This window comes from Pelophylax lessonae (genome assembly GCF_965119305.1).
Source record: "Pelophylax lessonae genome assembly, chromosome: 1".
Lineage (NCBI taxonomy): Eukaryota > Metazoa > Chordata > Amphibia > Anura > Ranidae > Pelophylax > Pelophylax lessonae.
The window spans coordinates 307,122,076-307,147,783 of NC_138768.1; the positions used below are offsets into that span (position 1 = coordinate 307,122,076).

General features: G+C 41.6%; 1 protein-coding gene across 1 annotated transcript in view; it reads left to right on the top strand.

Annotated features, from left to right (window-relative positions):
- Positions 1-25,708, top strand: part of GAS2L1 (growth arrest specific 2 like 1) — a 92,679-nt gene that overhangs the window by 40,877 nt on the left and 26,094 nt on the right. The window contains exon 3 of the mRNA XM_082273147.1: positions 4,211-4,318. Within this exon, the coding sequence (XP_082129273.1) occupies positions 4,211-4,318 (108 nt within the window). The remainder of the gene's footprint in view (positions 1-4,210; positions 4,319-25,708) is intronic.

Consider the following 25,708-nt stretch of genomic DNA (forward strand, 5'->3'; position numbering starts at 1 on the left):
ACCAGCATTTCTGACTGCAGCTATTTTAAATAAGGATTCATGTAGCATTTACTTCCTGGAATCAATCTCCCCTTAGCTCAGGCATGCAGACAGGAGAGTGTGCTTAGCTGAGAAAACAAACTCCTCCTACTGTCCTCCCCTCCTAAAGACTCCTGGGATGTATGACATCATTTGCCTAGGCAAGAAACCAGGAAGTAACTTAAGCTAAAGTTGTCAAAGGTTTAAAACAAATAAATATGATATACAGTGCATCTGGAAGGTATTCACAGCACTTCACTTTTTCTATGTTTTTTATGTTACAGGCCTTTTCCAAAATGGATTCAATTCATTATTGTCCTCAAAGTTCTACAAACAATACCCCATAATGACAAAGTGAAAGAAGTTTGTTTAAAGTCTTTGCAAATGTATTAAAAAAAAATCCCATGTACATAAGTATTTACAGCCTTTGCTCAATACTCTGTTGAAGCACCTTTTGCACCATATACAGCCTCATGTGATTTTGAGTATGATGCCAAAAGCTTGGCACACCTATTTTTGGGAAGTTTCTCCCATTCTTCATTGCAGGACCTCTCAAGCTTCATCAGGTTGGATGGGGAGCGTTGGTGCACAGCCATTTTCAGATCTCTCCAGAGATGTTTAATCTGGTTCAAGTCTGGGCTCTGGCTGGGCCACTCAGGGACATTCACAGAGTTTTCCTGTAGCCACTCCTTTATCTTGGCTGTGTGCTTAGGGTCGTTGTCCTGTTGGAAGATGAACCTTTGCCTCAGTCTGAGGTCCAGAGCGCTCTGGAGCAGGTTTTCATCAAGGAGGTCTCTGTACATTGCTGCATTCATCTTTCCCTCGATCCTGACTAGTCTCCCAGTTCCTGCCACTGAAAAACATCCCCACAGCATGATAATGCCACCACCATGTTCCACTCTAGGGATGGTATTGGCCAGGTGATGAGCGGTGCCTGGTTTCCTCCAGACATGGCTCTTTCCATTCAGGCCAAACAATTCAATCTTTGATTCATTAGACAAGAGAATTTTGTTTCTCATGGTCTGAAAGTCCGTCAGGAACCTTTTGGCAAACTCCAGATGGGTTGTCATGTGCCTTTTACCGAGGAGTGGTTTCAGTCTGGCCACTCTACCGTTCAGGCCTGATTGGTGGAGGGCTGCAGAGATGGTTGTACTTTTGCAAGGTTCTCCTCTCTCCACAGAGAAACACTGGAGCCTTTCTCCCCCAATCGCTCGGTGTCAAACTTCTTCCATTTACAGATAACGGAGGCCACTGTGCTCATTCAGACCTTGCAGAAATTTTTCAGTACCCTTCCCCAGATGTATGCCTTGATACAATCCTGTCTCAGAGGTCTACAATTCTTTGGACTTCATGGCTTGGTTTGTGCTCAGACATGAACTGTGGGACCTTATATAGACAGGTGTGTGCCTTTCTAAATCATGTCCAATCAACTGAATTTACCACAGGTGGACTCCAATCAAGATGTAGAAACATCTCAAGCATGATCAGTGGAAACCCGGATGCACCTGAGCTCAATTTTGAGTGTCATAGCAAAGGCTGTGAATACTTATGTGATTTTTTTTTTTCATTTTTATTTTGAATAAATTTGCAAAGATTTCAAACTAACTTCTTTCACGTTGTCATTATGGGGTATTGTTTGTAGACTTTTGAGGAAAATAATGACCGTCGGCTGGTCGAAGTGCCGAACAAAGCCGCATTCGGCACTGATCGGGTCTCTGATTTAAAAACCCGGAAGCGATTTCATGACATCACTTCCAGGTACTGAAACCTTAAAGGCACCAACTTTTTAAAAAAAAAAAATGACAGCATTCAAAACAGCCAAACTTGGCATTTTGAATGCTTTTAAGTGCAGAGAAGGGATTTGGGGGTCTTTTATACCCCAGATCCCTCCATAAAGAGCACCTGTCACTACCTATTACTGTCACAAGGGATGTTTACATTCCTTGTGACAGCAATAAAAGTGATCAAAAATTTTTTTTTAAAAGAATAATGTAAAAACAAAATAAAACAATAAAAAAAAACATAATTGAAAGCGTCCTGTCCCTCCGTGCTCGCGCCCAGAAGCGAACACATATGCAAGTCACGCCTGCATATGAAAACGGTGTTCCAACCACACATGTGAGGTATCGCCGCGATCATTAGATCGAGTGAAATAATTCTAGTACAAGACTAGAATTGTAACTCTAAACAGGTAACCTATGCCTTTGGAGATTTTTAGGTACCCGAAGTTTGTCGTCATTCCACGAGTGTACACAATTTTAAAGCATGACATGTTCGGTATCTATTTACTCAGCGTAACATCATCCTTCACGTTATACAAAAGAAATTGGCTAACTTTACTATTTTTTTTTTTTTTTTTTTTAACTCATGAAAGTGTATTTCATCCCAAAAAATTGCATTTGAAAGACCGCTGTGACATGAAATATTGGAACAATCGCCATTTTATTCTCTAGGGTCTCTGCTAAAAAATATATATATATATATATATATATATATATATATATATATATATATATATAAATATAAATACAGTATATATATATATATATATAAATACAGTGTATATATATATATATATATATATATATATATATTTCACAGGTGAACAGCACAACAGCAATGGTTCGTTGGATTTGTGTGCAAAGCAATCAAGCCATCCCAGAGGCTGTATATATAAGAGAAAAAGTCCACAGGGATTGCTGCACAAATATTCTTTCTTATATTGGAAAAACATCCAAAAGTACATACCAGTGCAATGGCAGAGTATTTCAATTAGTAATATATACTAATTGAAATAATTAGTAATAATAGTACTAATTGAAATACTCTGCCATTGCACTGGTATGTACTTTTGGATGTTTTTCCAATAAAAGAAAGAATATTTGTGCAGCAATCCCTGTGGACTGTTTCTCTTATATTTGTTTGGGGGGTTTCTAAGTAATTTTCTAGCAAAAATACAGATTTTAACTTGTAAGCAGCAAATGTCAGAAAAAGGCTTCGGCTCCAAGGGGTTAAAACTGATATTTATGGTATGCTAAACAGAGTAGCCCAAAGCAATTATAGACAGCATCCCCCATATACATATTACATGCAGTGTGTATTGGGGCTTGTGTCAATGGCATCAGTTTCAGATGCTTCTAAGATTCTGACATTGACAGGTGCTCTTGACCTGCAGCCAACCTCCTTCTGACCTGCATCTACCTTGCTTCAATCACATTTTGCATTCCCGTTGACTTGTCTTGAAAGGCAAAACCTGTTTGAAGCAAACAAAAGCCTGTCGACACAGGCCCTTGCTGTCCTTCATTTAAAACATCTACAGTATGTGTCCTAATTGCCACATTTTGTTTCCCGTAGCAACATGACCTATGATTTTATTAGGTCAGAGCAGAGATGTATAGTAACAAAGTAGAACTACTTCACTACTGTACTTAAGTACCGAAAGGCGGTGTCTGTACTTTCCTAGAGTAGAGTTTTTTTCTCCTACTTCCACTTTTACTTCACTACATTTTTTCAATGATTTCAATACTTCTACTCCGATATTTTTTTTTGTGCTGCATAGTTACTCGTTACAATTATAAAAATTACCACTGCCAGAACAGTAGATGGCAGGTTTCATGAAGCTCGAAATAATATGTATAATGTCAGGTGTACTTTTGACTTCTTTCTTTAATAACTTTAACTTTAATAACTTTAACTTTAATAAACTTTTGACTTCTTTCTTTAATAACTACATAACACAATGCTTGTACTTTTACTTTCAGTACTTGAGTAGCAAATTTTTTTTAAAAAAACTACTGTTACTTTTACTTTCAGTACTTGAGTAGCAAAAAAAAAAACTACTTGCAATACTTAAGTACAAAAAATGTTGAATACTTTAGTACTTCTACTCAAGTCACTTTTTGATCGAGCACTTCCACTTCTACTCAAGTCACTTTTTGATCGAGCACTTCCACTTCTACTCAAGTCACTTTTTGATCGAGCACTTCCACTTCTACTCAAGTCACTTTTTGATCGAGCACTTGTACTTTTACTCAAGTATGGCTTTCGAGTACTTTATACAACTCTGGGTCAGAGACACTGCTATGAGACACTAATAAAGAAAGAAAAGATGGAATCCTTTTTAGACCACTCGTTTTAGTTTGTTTATACTGTCGGCTTGTTGTCTCCTAACACTGTTGTTTTCTGTCTGCAGGTTCGTGAGATATTAGGTTGCTGCCGTTGTCCATCTCAGTTTCCAATGATTAAGGTATCAGAGGGAAAATATCAAGTTGGGGACAGTAATACACTCATCTTTGTGCGGGTAAGAATACATCGTAAATGTAGCTTTCCTCAAAAGTGATATTTGGCTAACTAATTGAATTTTACACCGAATTGTATTTTTTTATCTGTCACTGCCATTACACAACCAAGTCATGGAATGCTACAAGAAAATCTAACTAATGCTTTAAAGAGTGACTGCACTTTTGTGGGGGAACAAAAATAGCAAATAAAGAAAAAACAATATAGTGTATACAATTGTGACACAAATCATATTGTAATTGAATGTTATTAAAAATTACCTCTCCTTTTCAATCTGCAGCTGTTGTATTTTCTGAAATTGCAATGCAATATGGCTACATGGAGCTGTTCTGTACACAGAATGTCTACTGACCACACCCCAGAAACATAATTTCCTGCTTGTGTGATTGGTTCACTAATTTTCCCGGGAAGTCTGCCTAAGATACAAGTCAGATTTCTGGCATCCTCTGCAAAAAAAATGTCATTTTTGGTGAAACACTCCCAATAGGAACACGTCTAAAGGGATGCAGGCCCAGCAGATTTCCTTATTAGTGCCCTGCAGCTGCCACAGTTGATAGATAATTATGAAACCACTCCCATTAGACCCACTCAGCACCGAGTAAAAAACAATGATTTGTTCAGAATAACAAAAAGGTAGAAATCTGCAACAAAGTTTGTTAAAATCCTTGTAATGTACATAGATCATCTAGAGGGGAATGCTTTTTTCTCAACAAAAGTGGAATTATGCTTTAACTCAAAACTAAAATATCAGTTTAAGGTGCAATTGACCTTTAATACTATACATTTATCTGGACTGAAAACTAAACAGAGGCACATGTTTAACCACCTCAATACTGGCCACTTTGACCCCCTTCCTTCCCAGGCCAATTTTTAGCTTTCAGTGCTCTTACAATTTGAATGACAATTACGCCGTCATGCAACACCCAAACAAAATTTTTATCCTTTTTGTTTTCACACAAATAGAGCTTTTTGGAGGTATCTATTTACCACTGGGGTTTTTTTTTTTTTTTTTTCTTGCTACAAAAGAAAAAAGACCAAAAATTAAAAAAATTGTTTTTTTTTGTTTATTTGTTTCTGTCATACAATTTTGCAAAAAAGTATTTTCTCTATTTTGACCAAAATTTATACTGCTACATTTCTTTAGTAAAAATAACCCAAATCAGGGTATATTATTTGGTCTGTGTGAAAGCCTTTCACACATGTCCGCTCCGTCGGCGGACTACGTTTTTCTCAGCGGGGGAGTCGATTCCTTCCCGTTGTGGAAGCATTTGTAAACACATTTTCTGCTCACGGCTTCCGTCCCATACACTTGCACCGACATTTCATGCATCGCTGTTTTCCCCAATTTGTAGCAGGACTTGAAGTTCACTTGTTGCACCATTCTCACACCTACCTCTTACCTCTCACACTGACTTTGTTTGACTACCCGCAGTGGGTTTACCCTGACGGGCACATGTAGTCCACATTAGGTGGTGCTTCTCGACGTGTTCCTGGATAGCCATGTGCAAGGCCCATGTTGCTTTTCAGATAACAGGCCATTCACCAAAATGTTTAGACACAACTCTTACAGATAGGATATATACGGTAATTGAAATCCTGAGATGCTTAAGGGTCCATTCAGACTAGCGCGACTTGTCAGGCGACTTGTCAGCCTGACAAGTCGCGCTCGGTCGCTCGCCATTGATTAGCACAGGACCCGTTCTAATAGGAGTGACACAAGTCGCTCCGACTTAGAAAAAGGGTCCTGTACTACTTTGGGGCGACCTGGAGGCGACTTGCATTGACTTCAATTATATGAAGTCCGTGCAAGTCGCGCCGAAGTCGCGGTGCACACTGTGCACCACGACTTCACAGGTCGCCCCTGGAAGTCGGATCGCGCCAGTCTGAATGGGCTGTAAAAATGGGAGTGTTGCTTGTTTTTATATCTGGCTGGTTGTGAGAAAATTAAAGAGATTCCATAGTTTTCAATGTAGTCTTGACCTGACCCATAGACCTGCAATGAGATAAAAGTGAAGTAAAGTATGGTTATTGTGCAGTACTACTAAGCAGGAATGTAGGAAGCAGAGCCTGGGTTTTTAATGGGCAAATATTACTGCTTCTTTGTACGCAATCATAAACTATACACAGAAGCTAGGTTTTTTTTTAAAGAAAACATTATTATTCATTGATAAGATTATTTACTTTAAACTGATCATATTCACTTATATATCTAATACTATACTTTCCCTCTAAATGACTCTGTCATAAGAAAAGTATGTGGGCTGCCATTGCTACCCTTCATTTGAGAATATTAGTTCCCTAGCTGTCTTTCTTTGACTTTAAAGCTAAATTCAGGGAATTTAGCTCCTTTGTAAAATGTCCAAGGAGCTGTATGACATCTCCTGGACTTATCTCTTTACATCTGACAGATTTATTGCACTACTTACAGAACTATTGGCTGTTCTTTTAGGAGCCCGATGCTAATGCTTCGGGTTTAAAGCCTCGTACACACGCACTGATTGTTGGCCGTGAATTTTCGGCCACCGCCCGATCGGCCGATTATCGGCTTGTTAGTATGATGCTTCCGACAACCGACTGCGACTTTTCGGCCGAACAAAATCTGATGTGCATGCTATAAAATTTTTGTTGGCCGTCAACAGAACGACCGATTGTTCTTCAGTCAGTACAGATTTCGGCAGACAAAAATGTGATGAGCAAGACTGGGCATGCTCAGAGAAGAAAAAACACACGGAAAGTAAACCAGAACATGACATCACTTCTGAAGTTGGTTTTTGTTGGCCGACAAAATTCGTGTGCAGTCTAGAGCACATTTCAACCAACACAACAACACTGGACAAAAGACGGCCGATTGGTCGGCCAACAATCGGTGCGTGTGTACGAGGCTTAAGTATCTTCAAAATTAGTCAGTGCAGCTGCTATGGTTTTCGGCCGAACAAAATCTGATGTGCATGCTATAAAATTTTTGTTGGACGTCAACAGAACGGCCGATTGTTCTTCAGTCAGTACAGATTTCGGCAGACAAAAATGTGATGAGCAAGACTGGGCATGCTCAGAGAAGAAAAAACACACGGAAAGTAAACCAGCACATGACATCACTTCTGAAGTTGGTTTTTGTTGGCCGACAAAATTCGTGTGCAGTCTAGAGCACATTTCAACCAACACAACAACACTGGACAAAAGACGGCCGATTGGTCGGCCAACAATCGGTGCGTGTGTACGAGGCTTAAGTATCTTCAAAATTAGTCAGTGCAGCTGCTATGCCTGCCCCTCCCCTACTCCTGTCCAATCACAGAAGGCTTTGTATTATGTGAACTCATTCATGAAATGCAAAGGTTTCTCTGAATGGGTAGCAGAGGGGAGAGGCAAGCTTAGCTGTTCTGTGTGCCTTTCTCTCCTCTCTCATAGCCCTGCTCCGGCAGAGCCATAAACCTGCCAGATATAAATAATAGAGATCATTGTAGAAGTTCATGTCATGCACCTCCTTGGACTTAACTCATAGTGTTTCCTACTCTTTTTACAAAGCGATGAACTCTTGTAATTCAGCTTTTATGCTTTTTGATTCTCTGACCCAGAACCAGTAAAGTGTTAAGTATTTCGGACACTTTTGTGGCACTCATTTAATAGCATGCTTGTCCCACATCTGTGAAGCCCCATACTTTTCTCAAGACAGAGTCACTTGTAGGATTTTTAGAATAAAACTTCTACCGTGAGGGAGCCATCTCTTAAATACAGGGAATGCTTAGCTAGTATAACATTAGTGCATATGGGTTTCATCTCTAGAAATTAAAAGGTCAGACTAAACTAGTATGGATGCTTTTTTTAAAGGCAGTTTTTGGGATCTTCTTTCTGATGTTATACTACTACTAACTTTTGCTTATGACACAAATGTATGTTTATTTAGAGGTGGAAATTCATAGAAGGATTGTTCCATCATAAAGAACAATCTGAACACACTGGCAACAGGAGCAGATGGCATGTCATGTTGGAAATTTTTAAAGCATGTACTTAGGCCATCATAACAGCATTGCTTCTCATATATTAAATGTAAAATTAGTAGTTGCGTCAATCAGAGTTTGGAAAAAGATTTGAGATTACTGGTGTAATCACTCAAGGCCATGTAGCAGCTGCAAAAGCAAACATAATCTTTGGATGACAACTTGTTTATTAAAGGGTTGGAAACTCCTACATACATTGAATAGGGTTAGGCCCCGTTCACACTGGGGCGACGCTACTTTGCCGGGTTACCTCATAGGTCGCGGCGCGCTGCTGGCACCGCGACCTCGGAGCGGCCGGCACGGACTTCATAACATTGAAGTCTATGCAGGTCGCTCCGGGTCGCCCCAAAGAAGCTCCGGACCCTTTTTCTAAGTCGGAGCGACTTGTGTCGCTCCTATTAGAACGGGTCCACAGCTTCCCTATGGCAGGCGACCTACGGCGACCTGTCAGGCGACCAGGTCGCCTGACAGGTCGCCCCAGTGTGAACGGGGGCTTAAAGTAGAACTATAGGCAAAACCTTTTTTTTTTTTTTTTTTTTTTTTTTTAATTTTGGATAAAGGAGGGTTAACCCCTGTAAGGTTTATTTTTTGCCATCTTTACCCTATTGGGGGGATTTAACTTCTCTTCTCTTCCTGTCCCACAGCCAAAACATGAAGTGAGATTGAATCTCTTCAAATTAGGTAATCTCTTGGGGACCACCAGGTTATCAGATATAGCGTCACCTTTGGAATATTTCCCATCTATTACTTTTTTGGGGACAACCCAAAACTGTTTAACCCTCTATTCTCTCCTAACCCCCTTCTTTGGAATCGTATTGTTGCTGTATTGTCTTCCTTTATATTGTAAAGGACTGCGCAGACTTGTTGGTGCTATATAAATCCTCTATAATAATCATCATTTGGGATTTCCTTATACTTTCAATGATAATGGTAAACAGGACAAAAAGAGAGGATGAAGCTCCCTAACGGGGGGACACAGACAGCAATAAAAACTGATAGGGGGTTCTAATCCATTTTCCTTCTATCCAAAACGAAAAAAAACGTTTTCGCCTTAAGTTATACTTTAACCGCTTCCGGACCGCCCGCCGTCGATTTACTGCGGCAGGGTGGCCCTGCTGCGCGAAACAACGTAGGTCTACGTCGGTCACGCGCCTGCAGCTACGGGGCAAGCGCGCGCCGCCGGTGGTGCGCTCCTGCCTCCACTTGACAGCGGGGACTCCGATGCACGGGGCAGGAAGCTCCGATTGCTGCCTGACACCCGCGATCGTTTCTCGCTTAGAGAGAACGGTCAGCTGACCATTCTCTCTGAAATGATCACAAAGCTCCTGTGATTCTTCTATATAGGATTACAGGTCTCTGTGATCATTTCACAAGCCCAACCCCCATACAGTAAGAAACACGCCCCTAGGTACACATTTAACCCCTTGATCACCCACAGTGTTAACCCCTTCCCTGCCAGTGTCATTATTACTGTAACAGTGCATATTTATAGAACCTATTATTGTAGTAATGTCACTGGTCCCCCCAAAAGTGTCAAAAATGTCAGTTAGGGGTCCGTTTTGTCCGCCGCAATGTTGCAGTCCCGCTAAAAATGGCAGATCGCCACCATTACTAGTAAAAGAAAAAAAAAAACAATAAAAATTACATAAATCTTTCCCGTAGTTAGTAGACGCGATAACTTTTGTGCAAACCAATCAAAATACGCTTATTGTGATTTTTATACCAAAAATATGAAGCAGAAAACAAATTGGCCTAAAATGTTAAAAAATTTAGATTTTTTAATTTATTTTTTTTGGGGGAATGTTATATAGCAGAAATTGAAAATATTTTCTTTTTTTTTCAGAATTGTCGCTCTTTTTTTGTTTATAGCGCAAAAAATAAAAATTGCAGAGGTGATCAAATACCACCAAAAGAAAGCTCTATTTGTGGGAAAAAAAGGACATCAATTTTGTTGGGGTACAGCGTCGCACGACCACACAATTGTCCGTTAAAATAACGCAGTGCCGAATCGCAAAATATGGCCTGGTCATCAAGGGGGAAAATCTTCCGGTCCAGAAGTGGTTAATGTATAAATTACACAAATGAACTGTTATTCTCAAGGGCTGTGTAAAGGATAAGATGCATACTATCAGTTTAGGAAGGGGTTCTTTATGATTAGAGTAATTAAAGGTAGTCATCAGTAAAAACTGAAAATGAAACCATAAAATGAATACAAAGACTATGACCTACATTCTCAGCACTTCCATGTTTCATGCAGACATTGATGTAATGTACCAGAGTAGCTCCATCTCCTTTATAATTCATTTGGTGAACTGAGAATGAGAGCTATTCTTAGCTTTACCCACTACTGGTTCCTTGCAGCTTCTCAAATACAGGAAGGCTGAAGTAAAAGAAATAATAATACTAGTACAAAGCCATGTTTACAAAGACCAATCAAAGTCAAATCTTCCTTTGATTGGAAACACAGAAATCTGAAGATTGAACCAAAGAAGCTTCAGGAAATACACTCCCAGGGACCCTCTGTGGAGGAGCTCAGATTAAAGTGTATGTAAGACCTAAAAAATAAATAAATAAAAAAACTTCACTTTCGTTCTTTGAAGGACACAGTTCCTGATATTCTTAACCATTGTGTTATACTGCCCCCTACAGGAGTAGGGCACTAGGCAGAAAAAGTCTGGCTATGCCCATGGGCAGTCCCAGGGGGGGTATACTCCCTCTCTCTGCTATAGGCAATCAGTTTATTTTTTCTGCCTAGTCAGGAGTAAAGACCTAGATCCCTGCTGAGATCTTTGGTCCTAGAAATTTTTTTTCTTTTTAGATTTTTCCTGTGAGATCTACAATCAACTGCCGGACTGGGCCACGGCCTGGATAATTTAGATCCACTGGCTAGCGAGCGCGCGTAGACCTCAGTTGGCCTGCGAGTTAAACACCTTGCGAGGTCGCATATGACTGGGTCTCGGCCCGAGTCACAGCGTTCCTCCTGGCCAACAGCCCACCCAGAGGGGTTCTGGGTTCCTGGTATGGTGAGTAGCTGTCCCCCCTCTCCCCCTGGAGGGTTTTGGGGTGGACGTGGGCCCCTCCTTGGGACAGTAAGACCACTGGGTTCCCCTCCTTCCCATCAGGCACTCCCCCTTGCCATTTTTTGCGATACAGCAATGTGTTACTTTAACTGACAATTGCGCACCACCCATGTGATACTGTAGCAAAATAAAATGTATATCCTTTTTACCTCAGAAATAGAGCTTTCTTCTGGTGGTATTTGATCACCACTGCGTTTTTTTCTTTTTTGTCCTTTAAACAAAAAGAAGACCAACAATTTAAAAAAAAAACAAAAAAAAAACAATATTTTTTACATTCTGCTATAAAGCATATCCAATAAAAAAAATATAAAAAAAATCTCATTTCATAATAAATTTAGGCCAATATGTATTCTGCTACATATTTTTGGTAAAAAAAAATCCTACAAGTGTCTACAAACTATAGAATATTTTTTTTTAATTTTTTTTTTTTTTACTAGTAATGACTGCAAACGGCGACCCATAGGGGGATTGCAGCGGACATCCTGACACTGACACTTTTTGGGGACCAGTGACACTAATACAGAGTCTGGTGCTAAATAATATGCACTGTCACTGTACTAATGACATTGGCTGGGAAGGGGTTAACATCAGGGGCAGTCAAAGGGTTAAAGCGGTTGTAAACCCGAAAAAAAAAAACCTGCAAGACAAAGGCATAATGAGCTAGTATGCATCGCATACTAGCTCATTATGTATTACTTACCTTAGAACAAAGCCCCGACACAGACCCCTGGACACCGCTGCAGGCGCTGCCATGATCCCTCGGCGTCTCTTCCGGGTTCGGCGGCTCCGGCGCTGTGATTGGCCGGAGCCGCGATGACGTCACTCCCGGGCATGCACGCGGGAGGGATTTTCCGGCAAGCTCCCAGCAAGGAAAGCTGAAGGTCCCCCCGGACCTTCAGAGTGCATGCGCCGCTCACGTGAGCGGCTGCATGCACTGCAAATATCTCCTAAACCGTGTCGGTTTAGGAGATATTAATTGTACCTACAGGTAAGCTTTATTATAGGCTTACCTGTAGTTAAAAGTGTAAAAAAGCGGGATACTACCGCTTTAACTGTGTGCCTAGCCAGTGTTTATGTGCACTGTGGGAGGTACTTTTCCTAGGATGGAATTTATGCAGGGACACAAATGCCATCCCTTCAGTCTTGTCCCTATGTAAACAAGGCAGATCGCCATTCTGCCTCTCTTCCTAACGATCAGCGGGTGCCGGAGGACATCGGGGACCGAGCACCCACCGATCGGCTTCCGCTGTGTGCAATCACAGTGGAAGTGAGACGCCGGCAGTGCGCATGTGTGCCCCCTACCCAGAAGTGCATATACTGTATATGTATGTATATATACGTGATCTGGTGCACAGGTGCCGCTCTGTAGCAATAAAACTGCTATAGGGTGGACCTGACGGGGTTAAAGCTGAAGTTTAGTTTGAATATCTCTACAGCTTTACACTCACCTATAATTAAATACGTCCCACATTATGGAGGCAGCTGGATCCTGGAGAAATCTTCACTGCAGGGATGCCTGCCCTCTTCTGTTACTGAACTTTCAGAGTTGCAGTGGTTAACAGCTTCAGTCTGTGAATGAGGGAGAGAATCCTATGTCTGATGAGACTCTCCCTGATTCCCCCAATCACAGATCATGGTACAAGCAGTGTAATCAGTGTAAGAACCTTTATCAATGAACAGGAAGGAGAGGGCGTTTTCCCGTCAGACCATCTGTACTGCTGTTCTGTCTGAAGGCCCGAATCTGTTAAAGGAGTTGTAAAGTCAGAAGGTTTTTTTATCTTAATGAATTTTATGCTTTAAGATAAAAAGCCTTCTGTGTGTAGCAACCTCCCCAGCACCCCCTAATACTTACCTGTGCCCCCTCTCTCTCTAGTTATGTCCACGAGTCCCTCGGCTGTCCTGGGACTCTCCCTCCTGATTGGCTGAGATACAGCCACAGCGCCATTGACTCCTCTGGCTGTCAAAGTCAGTGAGTCATTTAGGAGAGAGAGGAGGTGGGGCCGAACGGTGGCTCCATTTCTGAATGGACACACAGAGCTGCAGCTCAGCTCGGGTGCCCCCATAGCAAGCTGCTTGCTATGGGGGCACTCAACAGGAGGGAGGGGCCAGGAACACAGAAGAGGGATCGGAGAAGAGGAGGATCTGGGCTGCTCTGTGCAAAACCAAGTATAACATGTTTATTCATTTTTATTTTTTTTTCTTAAAACAAGACTTTACAATCACTTTAACCACTGCAGTGCTGGAAGTGCAGAGACAGAAAGAGAGCAGGCATCCCAGCAGTGAAGATTTCTGCCTGTACAATGTAGCAAATACTGTACTTAATTATAGGAAAGTGATGTGACTAAAGCTGTAGGGTTCGGGTTTTTTTTTTTCTTTAGCTAAATATCACCTTTAACTTTCTGATTAGTGTTGAACTTCTCTTTAACTTACAAAATTCAGCTGCAAGGGGCGTAATTGGCAAAATGGATAATGGAATAGAGAAAGCTTTTTATCCCTGTTGCTGAGTTTCCCTCACTTGCATTCTGGTGACATTAATAAGACAATATCTCTCTAACGCCTTGGATAGCAGTAACACGCATTTTGCTCCTTAACTACACTTTATTGTCAAAAGTATTGTGAGGCCTGCCTTTACACACACATGAACTTTAATGGCATCCCAGTCTTAATCCATAGGGTTCAATATTGAGTTTGACCACCCTTTGCAGCTATAACAGCTTCAACTCTTCTAGGAAGGCTGTCCACAAGGTTTAGGAGTGTGGGAATGTTTGATTATTCTTCCAGAAGCTCATTTGTGAGGCCATGCACTGATGTGAACGAGAAGGCCTGCTTCTCGGTCACCTCTATAATTCATCTCAAAGGTGTTCTATTGGGTTGAGGTCAGGACTCTGTGCAGGCCAGTCAAGTTCCTTCACCCCAAACCTTTAAAGACCTTGTTTGTGCACTGGTGCGTAGTCTTGTTGGAACAGGAAGGAACAGTTCCCACAAAGTTGGAAGCATGAAATTGTCCAATATTTCTTGGTATGTTGATGCCTTAAGAGTTCCCTTCACTGGAACTAAGGGGCCAGACCCAACCCCTGAAAAACAACCCCACACCATAATCCCCCCTTCACCAAATGATCTAGACCAGTGCACAAAGCAAGGTGCATAAAGAAATGGATGAGTTTGGGATGGAGGAACTTGACTGGCCTGCACAGAGTCCTGACCTAAACCCGATAGAATACCTTTGGGATGAATTAGAGCGGAGACTGTGAGCCAGGCCTTCTCATTCAGCATCAGTGCTTGACCCCGCAAATTTGCTTCTGGAAGAATGGTCAAACATTGCCATAGACACACTCCTAAACCTTGTGGACAGCCTTCCCAGAGGAGTTGAAGCTGTTATAGCTGCAAAGGGTGGGCCAACTCAATATTGAACCCTACAGGCTAAGACTGGAATGCCATTAAAATTCATGTAAAGGCAGCTGTCCCAATACTTTTGACAATATACTGTATATAACCACGGATTTTCCAGGCTTTCAAATGTATTTACATTTAACAAACAAATCCATTTTAGACTAGTAATTAAGCATGAAATCCTTTCTTTACATGACCAGGACCGTAAATAGACATTTATAGTGTGGACGTTTAGGGTTTCAGCTGGATTGCAGGAAAATTCAATATTTGTCCCACAATGTCAAATGTAAAGTGGAAACATTATTTTAAGTTTCCATTGTCCTTAGGCCAGTTAGGTACAAGGGATCTAGTGTGCTGAGATATGATAGATCTTTTACCAGACGTACAGTGAAAGGGTTAATAACCTCAGTTACTCTCCATTGGATTCTGACAATGGGACTGGTGAGTAAGTAAACGTGGAACATGAGCTGTAGCTTGAATTATTTAGGACTGAGGTTAAGTCACCTTGTTCTTTCTATTCTGCTGTGCTCTCCTCTCATATTTCATTCATTACGGATATGTGTTTTGGATCTCCAAATTATAGACGGTGTTTCATTGCTTCCCTCGGTATGGCAGAAGTGCCAGGCTGCTTTACACTTGTGCATGCTGGGCACTGACAGGCGTACATCATGTATTATTGTACTGCCTCAGCATGGAGTCCATGCTATGTTCTCTCACAGTGGTTTCTGAATCTCATATTACCAGAAATGGATAACATACGTACTGTATATCTGTAAAATGGAGCATTTCAGGCCACAATAAGGTCTTCGTTCCTAATGAAGTGATAAATCAAACACTGATGGCTGCAAGCATGACACGTCATGAAATGGAGAACATTTCCTTCCTACTCTCACTCCTATTCGTACTTTGTTATTGTTTTATATACTGATTCATTGATTTACAGAAATAGGAGAAAGGAACACTAGAGCAAAAAAGGAACCCGTGGTGGAGGTATTCTTATCAGCACTGGATACTGAAAGGTTTCTTTTAATAACACTCACATTTTCCTTATTCAAGCAATTTATGGCATTCTTTTAAGATGTTACATTGTTGATATTGCTTGTTATTGAAACTGTGGTCACTTGCACTGTGCTGTACATTATATATTCCACAATGCTCCACTGTATAAATTGTGTTGTTCTTTATATTCTAAGGCAGTGTTTCTCAACCTTTTTTTCAGTCAAGGCACCCTTTAAAATTATGGACAGTCTCAAAGCACCCCATTCTAAAATGTAAAAAACTATTCTAACAGTTTTACACAATGTAGCAACAGCCACACATAGGTAACTCAGTCCCGGTTCACACTTGTGCGATGCGGGAAGGCTGCGAATTTGCAGCCTGTTCCCGCATCGCATCTGCGCCTCTGGCAGTTCACACTGCCATATGTGATACGCAGGGGGTGTCAATTAAATGTTAACGACACCCCCAGTTTGATCGCATATCGCAGTGCGATCTGACAGTTCGCACAGGATGGAATCACACAAGTGTGAACCACTGTGCGATCCGATCCTGATGCGGCTGGAAAAAAGGGTCATGTGCGTGTTTGGTGCGGATACAGTGCGAATTCAGCCATACAAAGTGTATGGCTTAATTCGCATCCGCACATCCGATCGCATGTAATGAAGGAGCAGTGCGCTCCGATATTACATGCGATCGCCACACTCGCACAAATGTGAACCGGCCCTTAATGTTAGAGGTGATTCATTCTTCCAAAGCAAATACACTTTTGCACACTGGTACTGACTAGTATTCCAATGTTTATCTTCTCCCTCAATTTCTCTCTATCACTCAGCTAATGTGACCCCAATGCTGAGGGAGAGGGGCAGAGGAGGGTCAAACAAGGATGCTTTGGAGGCAACAGACGTCCTCCTTATCAACTGGTGACCTCTTTGGTTGTTAGGATGCCAGTGTCTAATCGTAATGAGAAATAATGAAAACCCGGGGCTTTGTGTAACTAAAGGACAGGCTTGATCCAGCTGCTGGCTTTTCTACAATTTTTGATCAATTTTTAGGCATTTTGCCAAGGCACCCCTGAGGAAACCTCAAGGCACCCTGGTTGAAAAAGGCTGTTCTAAGGGTCCTTTCACATGGGCTGTTCGATCAGGTCCGCCTGTCAATTTTATAGGCGGACCTCATCGGACCCTGCAGTCTCCTCTATGGACTAACGGATGTCAGTGGACACATGTCTGCTGACACCCTCCACCATCCGATCTGATCCTGCGGGCAAAAAATAGATGGATGGTGGTCCTATTTTCCATCAGTCTGGCAGATCAGATAGGATAAGATGTAAATGGCCAGGCAGTCTGTTTCCATCCGATTTCACAATAGAGGAGAGCAGGACTGTGTCTGCTCTGCACAGTGAGCGGATACGGACCTGTCATCCGCCTGCTCAGCGGAATCTGTAACACCTAGGTGTTTGTGTGAAAGGACCCTAAATGCTCAGCTGTAAAGAGCTGTGTATAATGTTATCTTATAGATTTTTTTGACTGGGTGACTAAAATAATAGACGGTGGAGGTGCAGTAGACATTGCATATCTAGATTTTAGTAAGGCTTTTGACACTGTCCCACATAGAAGACTTATCAATAAACTACAGTCATTGAGCATGGACTCCCATATTGTTGAGTGGATTAGGCAGTGGCTGAGTGACAGACAACAGAGGGTTGTAGTCAATGGAGAACATTCAGAACCAGGTCATGTTACCAGTGGGGTACCTCACGGATCTGTACTGGGACCAATTTTGTTTAATATCTTCATAAGTGATATTGCAAAAGGCCTCGATGGTAAGGTTTGTCTTTTTGCTGATGACACAAAGATATGTAACAGGGTTGATGTTCCTGGAGGGAAACGCCAAATGGAAAAGGATTTAGGAAAACTAGAAGAATGGTCAGAACTCTGGCAACTGAAATTTAATGTGGATAAGTGCAAGATAATGCACCTGGGACGTAAAAACCCAAGGGCAGAATATAGAATATTTGACACAGTCCTGACCTCAGTATCTGAGGAAAGGGATTTAGGAGTAATTATTTCAGAAGACTTAAAGGTGGGAAGACAATGTAATAGAGCAGCACGAAATGCCAGCAGAATGCTTGGATGTATAGGGAGAGGTATAAGCAGTAGAAAGAGAGAAGTGCTTATGCCGCTGTACAGAACACTGGTGAGACCTCACTTGGAGTATTGTGCGCAGTACTGGAGGCCATATCTCCAGAAGGATATAGATACTCTAGAGAGAGTTCAGAGAAGAGCTACTAAACTAGTACATGGATTGCAGGAAAAAACTTACCAGGAAAGGTTAAAGGACCTTAACATGTATAGCTTGGAAGAAAGAAGAGACAGAGGGGATATGATAGAAACTTTTAAATACATAAAGGGAATAAACTCGGTAAAGGAGGAGAGCATATTTAAAAGAAGAAAAACTACCACAAGAGGACACAGTTTTAAATTAGAGGGGCAAAGGTTTAAAAGTAATATGAGGAAGTATTACTTTACTGAGAGAGTAGTGGATGCATGGAATAACCTTCCTGCAGAAGTGGTAGCTGCAAATACAGTGAAGGAGTTTAAGCATGCATGGGATAGGCATAAGGCTATCCTTCATATAAGATAGGGCCAGGGACTATTCATAGGATTCAGATATATTGGGCAGACTAGATGGGCCAAATGGTTCTTATCTGCCGACACATTCTATGTTTCTATGTAATTCACACTTCTTAATAAATAAAAAGAGTGCGCAAAACCTCTAGCCTTAAAAATCACACTGAAAGCAAAGAATAAAGTGATACAAATAATATCAGCATTACCAAATAAACCCACCTATAAAGTGGAAAAATAAAGGCATGTTCAGTATAAATCAAACATTGATATAACAGAAATGAAAGTCCACTCCTAAACAGATACTTCTTGGTTGTGAACATTGTGCAGTGTATTTTCATATTTCACACTGCTTTACTATATAAATGGTGCTTTAAATTATATAATTCACACTGCCATAGGCGTGCGCACGGGGTGTGCCGGGTGTGCCCAGGCACACCCTAATCACCCTCCCCTGTCCAGGGTCGGCAAGGTGTCTGCACACGGACACTGGTGTCCATGAGCGGTCCTTGCCGAGTCCGTCGCCACCACTGACTTTTTCAGTCGAGTCTCACTGTCTGAGACTCTTCCCGACTCTTCCTTTCACTGAAAAAAATAGCTGCTCCGCCTCTCTGCTGCCTCCTCAGCCAATGGGAACAAAGTGTACACGCCCCCTTCCCCAGCGCGCCTTGTTCGATATCTGAGCAGGAGATGCTGACTGCTGGAGAGGAGAGGAGAGTACAGTACACAGTCTGTAGCCTTTAGAAGAAGGTAAGTTGGGGAAGATAATCTAAATGTATTTTTTGCCAGTACTTACCCTGCCGAGGAGGGGGAGGGGCTGTGTTTTCTCTTCCTGTCTCTGAGTCAGTTAGTTGTTTTTTTCTGTGAGGAGCAGAGCAGTGCACTGATTCTGGAGAGAGGATATTCTCTAAACTTCTCCCCCAATCATCTCTGCTACACCTCCCTACTCATTACCTGCCCACCTCCTCCTCTTCTGCATTACCACATCCAATGTCAGTGAGCTGCTGGAGCACTGCAAGTACCAGCATGCCAGGAAATTGGGGCAGCAGCAGTGTATTTAATCAAGCTGATGTTTAAATGGAAAGTGCTGGTGTGTATGTGTCTACTGTGTATGTGTATACTGTGTATGTATACTGTGTATATGTATAATGTGTGTGTATACTGTGTATGTGTACACTTTGTATGTATTCTGTGTATATGTATACTGTATGTGTGTATATGTATACTGTGTATATGTATACTGTGTGTGTGTGTATACTGTGTATATGTATACTGTGTGTGTGTATACTGTGTGTGTGTGTATACTGTGTATGTGTATACTGTGTGTGTATACTGTGTATATGTATACTGTGTGTGTGTATACTGTGTATGTATACTGTGTATATGTATACTGTGTGTGTGTATACTGTGTGTGTGTATACTGTGTGTGTGTATACTGTGTGTGTGTATACTGTGTATGTGTTTACTGTGTGTGTATACTGTGTATATGTATACTGTGTATGTATACTGTGTATATGTATACTGTGTATATGTATACTGTGTGTGTGTATACTGTGTATGTGTATACTGTGTATGTGTATACTGTGTGTGTGTGTATACTGTATGTGTGTATACTTTGTCTGTGTATACTGTGTGTGTGTGTGTATACTGTGTGTGTGTGTGTATACTGTGTGTGTGTGTATACTGTGTGTGTGTATACTGTGTGTGTGTTTGTGTGTATGTATGTGTGTATATATATATATATATATATATATATACTGTTCAAATCAATATGAACCCAAGGTTGGCCCAAAAAGTGTGTGTGTTGTTATATATATATATATATATATATATATATATATATACACACACACACGCGCACACACGCACGTGCGCGCGCACCTGTTTGAGCTTTGGTTTGAGGTGCACACCCTAATGCCATAGGCTGCGCACGCCTATGCACACTGCGCTCGTCTTTATAAAGCCCACACTGCACGGTGTTAGACATAATGCTGTACATCTTATATTCTGTGCTACTGTAAGCTGTATACACTGTACTTTGAATTATACACTCCACAGTTCTCAACTACATAAACTATAGCTATACTATGTTATAAACTCTGAAGTGCTTTGCTGTATATATTTTACTGTGTATTATATACTACACATCTGATGTACACTATTTACTCAACATATTTACACAGTATGTATGCATTGTACATTATGATCATATCATTGAGCTGAGCCTTTGTACATATTATACTGTGTTTGAAAAGGACACACTTTGGCTACTTTTCTGAACCCTGTTTATTCCACCCATTCCAAGTCACCAGGTATAAGGTTTCCTTGTTCATCGTGGTCCATACCCCCACCCTGTGCGCCAAATTCTTACAGATTTGCTTGTTATTATTCCCAAAATGTTGATTTCACTTTTGCGTAGTCATTTATCAGTACAATATTCACTTTTCGCATAAATCTTTTATGACGCTATACAATTTGTGCTGTAAGGCTAGGTTTACACATGTCCGGCTGCGGCTTGCAGACCGTTTTTAAAAGGAGTCTGGTGCAGTTTTGTTCACAGGTTCAAGTGCGATTCAGGTGCAAACTTTTACTTGAATTTACACCTATAACAGGCCTAAAATCTTGCAGGGCTCTTTTTAAAAATGGACTGCAGTAGTCCCGGACATGTGTGAACCGGCTCCATTGCAGGCCGGTCGGGTTCACGTTATGTGAATCGGATGCGGTTCAAAACACATCCGCAGTCTTAGTTTATATTTTACGTTTTTTGGGGAAGAGTGACCTTCTGTCAAGTTTTTGTTGCTAAAAAAAAGGTCTAACAATCAATCTATCAATTTTTGTTGCCATACAAAAAAGAAAAAAAACCTTTTTCTAAAGCCTAGTACACACTAAGAGGTTTTTTTTTTCATTCATTCCAGCGGGCTAAACGAGAAAAAAACTGAAAAGCTCGGGAGGAGCTGCTGTACTAACTATCTGATAATAGTAGTGATCTCACCCGCTGAGCTATTGTATTCTGACAGGGGGATGCCACCCCCCTCCAGAACACATCAGTCATTGGCTGAGAGCACTGATCAGGTGACCTTTTTCAGTCATGCCCCTTTCGACACAAGCCGGACGGTTTCTATGGAACCAGCCGGTACCGTCTGACATTCAGGCCATGGTGTATGCCCCTTTAGTATCATCACACAAACAAAACAACAACCTACTCTTTAGTAAAATGTAGTCCAATCATAAGTTTTTATTGCTGTCTGTGTCCCTATTAAGGAACTTCTCCCCTTTTTGTGCTAAGCAAATGTCACTGAGAAAGAAAGTGAAGGTAAATCCAAGATTTTGGAGTTGCTCAGAGAACAAGAGCACATGTACCAGGGACAACTGCCTAAGAGGGGAATTCCTGTTGTGTCTTTGGGGCAGGAATTGAAGGGAGATTTTCCCAATAATGCACAGAAAGCAAAAAATAACCTGACTCATGTTTTAACACTTCCTAATCTATCCAAAATTAAAAAAAAAAAAATGTTTTGACTGTACATGCACTTTAAAGCGGAGTTCTGACCACATACGCATTTTTTAGCTAAAAATACCCCCCTAATCCTAAACTAACTCCAATTTCACTAACACTAACCCCACATTACAGTAGTGTACAGTAAATTAATATAGATAAAATCTTACCTTTAAAATTGATTGAAGAACGCGGCCATCTCCGGTGTGGGCGTCTGAAACCGCTGTGTCCCCCGCTGTGTCCTTCTTCCTGGTTTCAGCTACCCAGAATGCCGATCGCAATCTCGCGCATGTGCTGTAGATTGCGATCGGCAATCAGAGTAGCGGTATTTTACAGGCTTATCTAAATGTTGTGCAGCAAACTTTACAAGAGCTTCAACATGCTTTTTCTAAGACAATGGAGTCTTGCGTGGTGAGCGTGCATACAGGCCATGGTGGTTGAGTGCATTACTTATTGTTTTCTTTGAAACAATTGTACCTGCTAATTCCAGGTCTTTCTGAAGCTCTTCACAAGTGGTCCTTGGCTCTTTGACAACTCTTCTGATAATTATTTTCACTCCTCACTTGTCAGAAATCTTGCGAGAAGCACCTGGTCTTGGCCGGTTTATGGTGAAATGATGTTCTTTCCACTTCTGGATTATGGCCCCAACAGTACTCACTGGATCATTCGGAAGTTTAGAAATCCTTCTGTAACCAAGATATAAAAGAATAACCCCTGCGCTATCTTGAAAAAAGTGAAGAAATAATGAAAGGAATATTAAAGCTGCAACCACCAGTCAGCACATACTAGGCTGAGAAAATTAGATAAAAAAGAAGATAGGTGCTGCGCTAAATTTGATAAGTGATGTACCCTAATACAAACGTGGAAAGTGATATAAATCAGGTAGATGTGTGTGAGGACATCAAATCAAGAGTGATGTTGACAAGTGACTCATATAAACAAACAGATTGATACCAGGTGAAATAATGCATAAAAAATATACAAGGTCACATTGTGACCAGGGAAATCCTAAAACCCTGACCTGATGAAAACAGCACTGCCTACAGGATTTGCATTGACTATCAGCTTGGGTCGATCTAACATCTGCCAAAGAAGTTTGACCATACAGAGGATTTCTCCCCCGTTTCCAAACATCATTGCCAGTGGATTTGCTTTATGCTGTTACCTTACAGCAGTAAGGTAAGGGTGTAGTACAACCAGAGAAGACCTCCTCTCCCTGCACCTTCCCTTGCTTTGCCTGGTGTTGGGATTAACCGGTTCCGGACCGCCCACCGCATATATACTGCGGCAGGCTGGCCCTCCTGCATGAACCGACGTAGGGCTACGTCGGTCGCACGCCTGCAGCTAGGGGGCGAGCACGCGCCGCCGGCAGCGTGCTCGCACCCCCACTTGGCAGCGGGGCAGGCGGCTCCGATTGCTGCCTGGCACCCACGATCGCTCCCCGCTGAGAGAGAACAACGGTCAGCTGACACTTCTCTCTGAAATGATCACAGAGCTCCTGTGATCCTTCTATATAGGATCACAGGTCTCTATGGTCATTACATAAGTCCCGCTCCCATACAGTTAGAATCACTCCCCTAGGCTCACATTTAACCCCATGATCACCCACAGTGTTACCCCCTTCCCTGCCAATGTCATTATTACAGTAACCGTGCATATTTTTAGCACTGATTACTGTAGTAATGTCACTGGTCCCCCCAAAAATGTCAGTTAGGGGTCCGATCTGTCCGCCGCAATGTCACAGTCCAGCTAAAAATCGCAGATCGCCGCCATTACTAGTTTAAAAAAAAAACAATAAAAATGACATAAATCTTTCCTGTAGTTAGTAGACCCGATAACTTTTGCGCAAACCAATCAAAATACGGTTATTGCGATTTTATTTTACCAAAAATATGTAGCAGAAAACAAATTGGCCTAAAATGTTAAAAAAAATTTGATTTTTAAATATTTTTTTTTTGGGGAATATTATATAGCAGAAAGTGAAAAATATAGTTTTTTTTTTTTTCTTTTGTTTATAGCGCAAAAAATAAAAACCGCAGAGGTGATCAAATAACACCAAAAGAAAGCTCTATTTGTGGGGGAAAAAAAAGGATATTTTTTTTTTTGGTACGTCTCACACCCGCGCAATTGTCCGTTAAAGTATCACAGTGCCGAATTGCAAAATATGGCCTGGTCATTAAGGGCTCTTTCACACGGCCGCTCAGTTTTTTATCTCCGCTGCGACACTTTTTTTTTTTTTTTTCACGGACACGGATGACACTTGTGTCATCTGCTCTGTATGTCCGCATATCATCCCATCCGTTTGCGGATGATATACGGACATAATGTAAGTCTATGGGGATTGCGGATGTCAACGGATGACACCGCTGACATCCGATTTTGCATCAGTTCCGTTTTTTTAACGGAGGAAAAATAGGGTTCTGTTCCATTCCAAAAAACAGAACAGAACTGAAAGGACGCAAATCGGATGTCAGCGGATGGTCATCCGCTGTCATCCGCAATCCCATTGACATGCATTATGTCCGTATATCACCCGCAAACGGATGGGGTGATTTACGGACATACGGAACGTCCGTGTGAAAGAGCCCTTAGGGGGAAAATCTTCTGGCCCAGAAGTGGTTCATTTACTTCACCACTAGTAAGATCATTGGGTGTCCCATTGTTTATATCCCAAGATCTGTTGGATCTGATTCACCTTCTGGATTGACAACTTATACATGTTATATGGACACTTTATGATTGTACAGTTTGTGGGATTCACATTTATTGATTATGAGATTTTTCACTTAATATTGTGATCTTCACTTGTTTGTTCATTTCACCTTTTAAATTGTTTTTAAGGATACTCCTTGTATATTTTTATGCATTTTTTCACCTGGTATCAATCTTTTTGTTTATATGAGTCACTTGTCAACATCACTCTTCATTTGATGTCCTCACACTATATCACTTCCACGTTTGTATTGGGTTATATCACTTATCAGATTTAGCGCAGCACTTATCTTTCCTTTTTTACCTCTGTAACCAAGGCCATCAATATGTTTTGCAACAATAAGGTGCAAAGGTCTTGAGAGAGCTCTTTTCTTTTACCCATCATGAGATGTTTCTTGTGTGACACCTTGGTAATGAGACACCTTTTTTTTGGCCATCAGTTGAGACTGAACCAGCTGATATTAATTTGCACTGACAAGGGGCAGGATTGCTTTCTAATTACTGATAGATTTCAGCTGGTTCCTTGGCTTTCCATGCATTTTTAACCACTTGCCGACCAGTCACGTTGACTGTACTGCGGCAAAGTGGTTCGTTATCGTCTGGCGACGTAGACCTACGTCACCAGACATTCCCCTCTCTTGGCAGCTCGCTCCCGCTGTATTCAGTTACAGCGGGAGTCGGGCCAGGGGAGGAGCGGCGGTGATCACCGCCACTCTTCCCTGATCGGGGATCTAGTGTGGAAATCCACGCGCTTGTGTAAACAAAGCAGGCGGATCTCCTAAGTGACAGGCAGGGTCAGATTGCAGGGTTCAGCATAGCTGAACCTGCGATCTGTCCCTGTGTCACTCAGTCACCTCCCCCCCCATACACGTTAGTAAGCACCAGGCATACATTAACCCCTCCCTCTCCAATAAAAATTAACCCCTTCCCTGCCAGTGTCATTTTTACAGTAACAGTGCATATGTATAGCACTGATTACTGTAGTAATGTCACTGGTACCCCCAAAAGTGTCAAAAATGTCAGTCAAGGGTCCGATCTGTCCGCTGCAATGTCGCAGTCCCGCAAAAAAAATCGCAGATTGCCGCCATTACTCGT